Source organism: Myotis daubentonii, chromosome 5, assembly GCF_963259705.1.
Source record: "Myotis daubentonii chromosome 5, mMyoDau2.1, whole genome shotgun sequence".
NCBI lineage: Eukaryota > Metazoa > Chordata > Mammalia > Chiroptera > Vespertilionidae > Myotis > Myotis daubentonii.
Genome location: NC_081844.1, coordinates 109,223,831 through 109,233,083, shown reverse-complemented (window position 1 = coordinate 109,233,083; position 9,253 = coordinate 109,223,831). Strand labels below are relative to the sequence as shown.

The 9,253-nt window shown below is 64.2% G+C and overlaps 1 protein-coding gene and 1 long non-coding RNA gene across 2 annotated transcripts; one reads left to right on the top strand and one right to left on the bottom strand.

The window, feature by feature from the left end:
* Positions 1–14: 14 nt before the first annotated feature.
* On the top strand, positions 15–1,227 carry LOC132236032 (uncharacterized). The gene is made up of 2 exons (XR_009453149.1): positions 15–154; positions 793–1,227. It is a non-coding gene; the product is annotated as an uncharacterized LOC132236032 (long non-coding RNA).
* A 1,184-nt stretch (positions 1,228–2,411) lies between these two features.
* ACTB (actin beta) lies at positions 2,412–5,792 on the bottom strand. Its single transcript, XM_059699361.1, has 6 exons — positions 5,638–5,792; positions 4,771–4,899; positions 4,404–4,643; positions 3,527–3,965; positions 3,263–3,444; positions 2,412–3,143 (listed from the first exon to the last, which is right to left on the bottom strand). The coding sequence occupies exons 2-6, from the start codon at positions 4,891–4,893 to the stop codon at positions 3,000–3,002; spliced, it is 1,128 nt and encodes a 375-aa protein (XP_059555344.1). The 5' UTR covers positions 4,894–4,899; positions 5,638–5,792; the 3' UTR covers positions 2,412–2,999.
* Between the last annotated feature and the right edge of the window lie 3,461 nt (positions 5,793–9,253).

The following is a 9,253-nucleotide window of genomic DNA, read 5'->3' as shown; positions in this document are numbered from 1 at the left end:
CTGGACACGCAACTTCCGGTCGCCCGTCGGCTCGCCCCGCGCGGCCGCCATGTTGGGTGCGGCGCCGCGGCGAGGCCCCGCTAAGGCGCGGGACGGACCTGGGAAGTCCCCCAAGGAGCCCCCCCTTGCTCGGTGGCCTCCCCTCTTAGCTTTAGTGAGTTTAGATGTCCACGCGTGGCCAGGGGCGCCCCGAGGGGCGGTGCCGCCGGGGAGAGGTCCGGGGGCAGGGCCAGTCCTCCGGCTGCCGCCGCGCCCCCGCCCCGAGCTGTGCAGCTGCGTGAGGAGTGCGTGGAGGCGGCCCCAGCCCCAGGGCTTCCCGAGTGACTCCAGGCCGGAACATGGGTTCGAATCCCGACCTTTGGGCGCTGCCTTAGCCTCCAAGCCCTTTCCCCGCAGGCGCCCGGCCGCGCAGTGTCGGGAGGAAGGGGAGCCCCAGGGCCCGGCCCCTGCGCTGACCTGGACCCCCTGCTCGGAGGCGCGCTGGGTGCAGCTGTCCGGGCGGGGCTGCCTTGCAGAGGGGGCGCCCCAGCCCACTAAGGGGGTGCGCCTCGGGCAGCCAGAGCTGCCCCGCGGGGGAGCCAGCCCCCCAGAAAGGGAGCGGTCCCCGTCCCGGGCCGGGAAGCTGCGGGGGAGTTAGAAGGAAAGCCCACCTTCTATCAAACAGAACTTGCGTGTCTGGACCCTCGACCTTCGGGGGAGGCGATGGAGCGAGCAGGCGGCGACCGGACTACCGAGGTGTTAGGGTAAATAAACTCCCGCTTTCTCCCTTCCATTTGCGTCACCTGGGGTCAGCCTCCAGCCTCTCTCAGCCTCGACTTCCCACCTGAGAATGGGCGCGAAGCGGCAGGCGGGAGGCCATGTGCATCCTCTCACTGAGCCGGGCCTTTGCTCCTGGCCAGACCGCTGACAGCACCGGATGGTCAGCCCGCTGCCGCCTGGGGGGAAAGGAGCAGCGCCTGGAGGACTCGCCAGGTCAGATGTGTCTCGGCTGCACTTCCGGAGGTTTTCAAAGGAGAAGATGGATGGAGCTCCTGCTTGCAACTCCCCCTCCACTCGTTCCGCTGGTCCGGCTCTCAGGTGTGCACGCACGCGGACCGCATCTGGCCCCAAGCCCCCCCCTTCCTCCCCGAGGCATCTGTCAGGCGTTTGTCCGAGACAAGCATGCCCAAACTTCCACCTGCTCAAATCGATGTCTCTCTCTAAAATAAATTTTAAAAAGAAAACTTACTTGTAGCTCCCAGAGCTCAGGCTGTACTATCAACTGATTGGCCCAAAAGAGCTAGAACTAGCCCAGGAGGGACTTCCTGTCACAGACCCTGCTCCCGGGGCCTCTGAGACTTTTGGGGTTGGGGGAGCCACAGAAGCATCCTGGGCACTGCGGCCCCGTCTGGACCAGCGGCTACAGCCCATGGTACCTGATGTGGTGCCTCGGGGCCTAGGCGAGGAAAACCCAGTGAGCCCAGGGGACCCCGGGCTCCTGTTGGGTTTTGGAAGCCTCCTCACCAGGGGGAGGTGACCACAGATAGGAAATGACTGTCCGGATGGGCCAATCTCCACTCTTCCTCTGGAGGACCCAAGGGCCACAGTGCCCCTCCGAGGAGGGGAGCATGCCCTCAGCCTCAAATCTGGACTGATAGGGATCCAACTGCCTCAGGAGAGATGGGACAAGGTCCCTCAAGGGGAGGGTGGGGGACGGGGGGAGCCTCACCCTCCTTCTCTGCTGGTACCAGCAGCAGGTGCTGGCAGGGGAAGGGCAGGCCAGGCTTGTTTTCTTCAAGAGCAGTGACTTGACTTGGAGCCCTGCACAGCCCCGTGCTGACCTGCAGCACAGGAGAAAGGCCCACTCCAGGGTCCCAGGACTAGGGGGGGACTGCACTTGCCCATGCACAGGAAGGCGTCCACCCCCCAAGGTGGAATCCTGACACCCCGAGCCATCTCCACCAACCTTCACCCGTAGCCCAGCCCTGGTCACGGTGCTGCCCTGAAGACCCCTAGATAAATCCCCTCTTCAGCTGTCATGGTCACTCCAGGTGAGCCGGAAGGTTTGTAACCGTTCTCAGCCTCAGACCCACGGAGGCTGTGGCCAACAGCCACCACTGCCCCTCCCAAGAGGACACGAAGGTCAGAAAGAGACCCCCTCAGAGGAGGCACAAAGATACCCACCCAAGAACTGAGCCCCTCTTGAAACCCACCTGCACCTCAGAAACCAGCTGGGGGCCAGACCAGGGATTTCCTTTCAAAGTCTAGAGGCCAGGATCCTTAACTCCTTCCTCCCAAGAGCCCCCCAACCCAGATGGGTCCAGGCCTAGGTTAAAGCACCTCCCCCTCCCCCCTTAGCAGTAGAGATGGCCTGGCCCCCACCCTTCTCCCAGCCGCACCCATTTCCCCAAAACTCATCCACAGCCACAAAGTTCCTTTAAGGTGTGCACTTTATTGAACTGGTCTCGTCAGTGTACAGGTAAGCCCTGCTTGGCCGCCTCCACACCTCAACCCACTCCCAGGGGGACCAAAAGCCTTCATACATCTCAAGTTGGGGACAAAAAGGGGGGCCACGATGGCTGGCCATTCAAAATAAAACAAAAAGAACAGGTATTAAGGCGAAGATTAAAAAATTTGGATTACATAATTTACACAAAAGCAATGCGATCACCCTCCCCGTGTGGACTCGGGCGAGGACTGGCCCTTCTTAGGGATTAGTGGGCGGCCTTGGGGCAGGCAAGGGACTTCCTGTAACAATGCATCTCGTATTTGGAATGACTATTAAAAAAAGAACAATGTACAATCAAAGTCCTCGGCCACATTGTAGAACTTTGGGGATGCTCGCTTCAACAGACTGCTGTCACCTTCACCGTTCCAGTTTTTAAATCCTGAGTCAAGCGCCAAAAAAAAAAAGATCAAAAAAACAAAAACAAAAAAAAAACAAAGCCATGCCAATCTCATCTCGTTTTCTGCGCAAGTTAGGTTTTGTCAAGAAAGGGTGTAACCAACTAACAGTCCGCCTAGAAGCATTTGCGGTGGACGATGGAGGGGCCGGACTCGTCATACTCCTGCTTGCTGATCCACATCTGCTGGAAGGTGGACAGCGAGGCCAGGATGGAGCCGCCGATCCACACAGAGTACTTGCGCTCAGGGGGCGCGATGATCTGGGGAGACAATGGGACAGTTAGCCTAAGGACCCTGCTGGCGACCACAGGGGCCCACCCCACCAAGGCCAGACCAACACTCCCCTGGGCCAGGCCAGCTCGGCTGGGCGGACACTCACCTTGATCTTCATCGTGCTGGGAGCCAAAGCAGTGATCTCCTTCTGCATCCTGTCGGCGATGCCTGGGTACATGGTGGTTCCACCAGACAGCACCGTGTTGGCGTACAGGTCCTTACGGATGTCGACGTCACACTTCATGATGGAGTTAAAGGTAGTTTCGTGGATGCCACAGGATTCCATGCCTGAAGGGAACGAAGGCCAGACTTAGCTTCCGGCACGGCCACAAGGGTGGCCTTTGTGCGGGCAGGGAGAGGCCTCACTCACCCAGGAAGGAGGGCTGGAAGAGGGCCTCGGGGCAGCGGAAGCGCTCGTTGCCGATGGTGATGACCTGCCCGTCGGGCAGCTCGTAGCTCTTCTCCAGGGAGGAGCTGGAGGCCGCGGTGGCCATCTCCTGCTCGAAGTCCAGGGCGACGTAGCACAGCTTCTCCTTGATGTCACGCACGATTTCCCGCTCGGCCGTGGTGGTGAAGCTGTAGCCACGCTCGGTGAGGATCTTCATGAGGTAGTCTGTCAGGTCCCGGCCCGCCAGGTCCAGACGCAGGATGGCGTGGGGGAGGGCGTAGCCCTCGTAGATGGGCACTGTGTGGGTGACCCCGTCTCCGGAGTCCATCACGATGCCAGTGGTGCGGCCAGAGGCGTACAGGGACAGCACGGCCTGGATGGCCACGTACATGGCGGGGGTGTTGAAGGTCTCGAACATGATCTGTAGGGAGAAACGGGTCACGTCACACTGGGGAAGCCACCGGGCAGTCGGGCCAGACCAGGAACATGCAGAGAGTGCAAGGAACACAGGTTAAGTGTGCTAGGGACCCCAGGATGGGGATTCACTTCAGACCTACTGTGCACCTACTGAATACACACTCCCAAGGCCACTTTACATCCGCCTCATTGGCTTTGTCACACGAGCCAGTGTTAGTACCTACACCCACAGACTTTACACTTTAAAAACCTAGTCAGAGAAGCAAACACAGAAAGATTCCATCTGGAGAAAAGCAAATAGAACCTGCAGAATTCCAAAGGAGACTCAGGTCAGAGAAGAAAGTCCTAGGAGAATGGCAGAGAAAGATCCAGTGAGAAAGGGCGTGGCAGAGGGGACAGGAAAGGATGGGGATCTGCGCAGGGAAGGCCAAGGGCCACCAACCTGGGTCATCTTCTCACGGTTGGCCTTAGGGTTCAGAGGGGCCTCGGTGAGCAGGACGGGGTGCTCCTCGGGGGCCACACGCAGCTCGTTGTAGAAAGTGTGATGCCAGATCTTCTCCATGTCGTCCCAGTTGGTGACGATGCCGTGCTCGATGGGGTACTTCAGGGTCAGGATGCCTCTCTTGCTCTGGGCCTCATCACCCACGTAGGAGTCCTTCTGGCCCATGCCCACCATCACACCCTGCGGAAGGAGCAGCGAGGTGCGCTCAGTGTGGGCCAGATCCCAGCGACCCCCACCCAGAAACCTAAAGGACTCGGCCTCACCCTCCGCCCCACCCACCCAATCAGACCCCAGGCTGGCGCCCTACCTGGTGCCGGGGGCGCCCCACGATGGAGGGGAAGACGGCCCTGGGGGCATCGTCCCCCGCGAAGCCGGCTTTGCACATGCCGGAGCCGTTGTCGACCACGAGCGCAGCAATATCGTCATCCATGGCGAGCTGCAGGGAGAGCAGGGCCGTGAGCCTGGGTCGGGTGCGGCTGCCCCCGCCCTGCCCACTTCCGGCGCGCCGCGCCTTCGAGCCGCCAGGGGGCGCCGGCGCGCGCCCCGATTGGGGACAAAGGAAGCCAGGCCGGCTGCGTTATTACCATAAAAGGCAAACGCTGGAGAGCGGCGGCCCGCGGCGCGGCAGGAAGCCAGGCCCTCGGCCCCGCCCCGCCGCGTTCAAACCGCGCCGGCCGGCCGGGCGCGCAGAGACCACACCCACGGGGCCCGCGCCGCGGCCACAGGCGCCTGCGCGCGCGGCAACCCCACCCCTTCCGGCGGCCGCTCCGCCTCGCCCGGGCCGCGGCGCCCAGCCCTGGGGCGAGCGCGCACACGCACACACGAGCACGCGCAGCCAGTGCCCAGTGCCCGGCGCCCAGTCCCCACCCGGCCGGGGAGGCCCCGCCGCGCCCACCCACCCTCCGTCCCGTCCCGTCCGGTCCCGCGCAGCCAACCGCCCGCTCGGCCCCAGGCTCCAGGCCCAGGCCCCGTGGACCGTCGGCAGCGCCTGGGAGCGCGCCCTGAGCGCAGCACAGCCCGGCCCCGAGGCACCAGGGCTTGAGTCCACTCCCCGCGCCCGGGCGCTGGCCACGGGGCCGGGGCGAGAGGCGAGGGGCGCGCGGGCCGGGCGGTGAGAAGGGCCGGGCGGTGAGGGCCGGCGCGGACCGTGCGCCCGGCCAGCCGGCGGGCTTACCAGGAGGCGGTGTGGGTCGGCGAAGGCGGACGAGCGGCGAAGTCGAGTGGCCTGTGCGGGCGGCGGACGGTCTCAGCAGTGGCTGCGCCGCGCGCCGCCGGGTTTTATAGGGCGGCGCCGCGGCCGCTCGAGCCATAAAAGGCAACTTTCGGAGCAGCGCGCGCTGATTGGCCGCGCGCCGCTCACTCACCGGCTCGCGCACAGTGCAGCATTTTTTCACCCCCTCTCCCTCCTGAAAAAAAAGGAGAGGGACTGAGCGAGAGCGAGAGCGAGATTGAGGAAGAGGAGGGATCGAGTTTGGCCGGGGGCCGCCCTGGGGTGCTGGGCCCTGGCCGGGGGTGAGGGGTGCGCGCCCTGGGCTGCCGCCCCGCCGGGCCGTGCTCAGTCCGGCCTCGTGTGGCCGGGCCCCCCGTGTCCCCCCATCCCGAGACCCTCCCGGTGTGGATGTCATATGAGCATGGAGCTCCCCCGTGGCCCCTGGTTGCTGTGGGTGCTGCTCAAGTTTAAACAGTTGTGGACAAAAGGGTGCTCAGGGGTCCCCCCGCCCCCTTGCCAACCTTCGCTCAACTGCCCAGAAAGCCTGGGTGGGGGTGGGGTGGGGCTCTGGCTGGGGATGCTCAGCTTACCAAGTGGGGGGTCATTGTACCCTTAGCCCTGGGGTGAGGAGGATGGTGTGGTACCGGGAGCCGCGAGCTCGGGAGAGCAGAGAAACTGTTTCCATGGAGCCCGGCCGCCCTCACACCCAGCCAAGGCGTCCTGGGCCTCAGCCAGTGGCCCAGGCAGCTACCAGGCACTGCTGGGCGCAGCCGGGGCCCACATCCATCCTCTGTCATGTAGCCACAGCTGAGCTGCCTCATGGCCCATCTGGAGGTCCCCGAGGACCGGGGAGGGACACTCAGTGAGCCAGAGAGGAGTTGGGGGCCGCAGGGCCAGTAGCGAAAGGCCAGCTGCCCTGGGAGAAGACCCTCTCCCTGTCACTCGCGACTGCCCTGGGTCTCTCCAAACACTTGGCACGACCTGGGTGCCCTGTTCTGGGTGGTTCCCTGCTCCGAGAGCTGCCAGTTGGGCAGGCAGAGCCTGTATCCAGATGGCCCACAGTGCTCGGCGCGTGGCAGCCGGAAGCACAGGGGCCGCAGGACCCCAGGGGCGCAGCTGGCTCAGCCCAGAGGAGTGCACCTCTCCAGAGGTGTGACAGGCGACTGTTCACCTGGAGGAGAAGGGAAGGCGGCATAGCTGGGCGCTGGGCTGTCCCCGCCAGCCTGTCCCCAGCTGCCGGGGCTGCACAGTGTGTAAGAGGTGTTCATTGACTGTGTGTTGAAACCAGTGACCAGTGAGTCCATATATGGATGTGGAATGTGTGTCCAGGGGAGAGGTGGCTTGGTCCGGCCCCATGGAGGAGGCTGGTGGCAGGTCTCTTTGAAGGTTGCCGAGGCCACAGCCAGGTGGAAAGGGTGCCCAGCACCCGCACAGCGGAGCCTGCAGGCTCAGAGCCTCAGGCTGGCTGAGAAACTCACTGCAGCACCCCCGCCCCGCCCCCCCCCAGCCCTGGGCGAACATTCCGAGCCCATCCCCTCCTGCCTCCTGAGGGCCAGTCTGTCCTCCTTCTGGCCTTGTATCTCTCAGTCAAGGGCGTCTGGCCAGCCACCTTGCGATTCAAGGACTGGGGCGGGGGCCTGGGGGGGGGCACTTTTTGCTGCCTGTTGATGAGCCTGGAGGGGTGCTGGGCAGGCTAGGACCAGGCCGCAGGAGGAGGGATGGGAGACCCGAGTGGCTCCAGGGAGCTCCATGGGGTGGAGAACAGGCCTGGTCCGTCAGCAGGACTTGTGCTGCTACCTCCTCTCTTAGCCAGGGGCCCGTCAAGGGGCAGGAGCACCAGGGCCACCAGACCTCAGAGGGGGACATGCCTGGCCCGCTGCAGCAGCCGGTCACAGGTAGCTGGTGCTCTCCTATGCATCCTTCACAGCCCAGCCCAGAAAGCCCCTCAGCGGGAGCCTGTTAGCGTCTGCAACTTGTACCCTCCCCCCTTGAGACCCCTGCGCTGGGCTGGCCTGCGTAACTCAGCGCCCGACCCGCCGCTGTAGGTTCAGTCCTGCCTCAGCTACCCCTCACTGACCCACTGCTCTGTGCTGGGGTGGGGGTGTCTCTCTTCCCCTTCTCAGCCCCACCTCAGTTTCTTCCTCTGAAAATGGAGCTTAGGGTCCCTTCTCAGCCAACCTTCCCAGGGACTCGGTCACACCCACCTCCCCCCGCGGCACCCACCCCAGGGCCTGGCTCTGCTGCATGAGTGACCGCCTGGGTGTCCTCAGCCCTCAGAGAGGACCCTGGGCAGATGGAGGGGAGGGGGCACCAGCCTGGGGGAGGGGAGGGGCTGGAGAGAAAGAGCAGCTGGAGGAGGAAAAGAGGAAGCGGGGCGGCAGAGGAAGGGGGCGGGGACGGCGGCAGGAAGCGAGCAGGTTCTTCGCTGGGAACTTTGCCCTTGCGGGGACTGCCGGGGCGGCCGCTGGGCGGGCACAGCCCCGGAGCTCGGCCAGTGGCCGCCCCGCCTGCCTGTCAGCTGCTGCTTTTTCTCTTGCAGCCCCCTCCCCCCTCCGAGACCTCCAGGCCAGGGGACAGTGACAGTCCCTACGAAAGGACCACCCCCTCCCACCCACCCACCCATCTCCCTGGGCGTTGGATCCCTCTGCCTTACCCCCACCCCCCACCCGCCAGGCAGGGACCCCAAGCTCCGTTTTTTCAGAGGCAAAAGCTGAGGTGAGGCTGAGAAAGGGAAGAGAAACCGCCGCACACAGTCAGTGCTTCGCGAACGGGGACAAAGCATTCCAGCAAACACACCCCTTTTTACAGAGGAGGAAACTGAGGCAGGCTGGTGACCGGCCCAGGCTCAGAGTCCAGCCTCCAGGACTCCAGGCCGGCTCTGAGGCCGCCCTGCCCCTCCCTGGTGAAGTGTCGCTGGAGTGCCCCCAGGGACTCGGTTCCAGAGTCTGAACTCCTGGGCCCCACCTCTGTCCTCAGCTCTTCCTTATCTCCTGAGGTCCACAGGGGACAGCCACCAGCCCTTGGTCACACATCTCAGGCCCCGAGGGCCTAAGTCTGCTCTTTCCAGCTGCCCCCACCACCACCCCGTGCTCCTCCCCTGCTCCCAGGATTGGCTCAAGAGGAAATGTTGGACCCCAGAGCTCCTGAGGTCCCGGGAGGGCTGGGCTGGAGGCCTGCTGCCTCCTGTCCAGCTTGACCACACTTGCAAGGTCAGCCCTGGGCTGGCCCCCCAGAAAGCCTGCCAGCCTCCTCCCTCCTCTCTCAGAGCAGCTGCAGCTTTCCTGCTCAGAGAGGGAAGCCGCCCAGCCAGGGACACACAGCCAGGAGCCAGGCCTCAGGGGTCAGGCTGCTCCTGCATCCCACAGGCAGCGCCAGCCAGCAGGCACGCTTCCCACACAAACAGCACCAGACAGCTTTGAGCAACACCCTGAGTAAAGCAGGTGTGATCCCCGAGACCGCAAACAAGAGAGCAAAGGACCCCCAGGCGGCGCCCCTGAAGTGGGGCCCAGAGCAGGAGGGAGGGCTGGGCCAGTGTGCTCTCCTGGGCAGCAGCCAGGACCTCGGGCCCCACCCAGGCCTG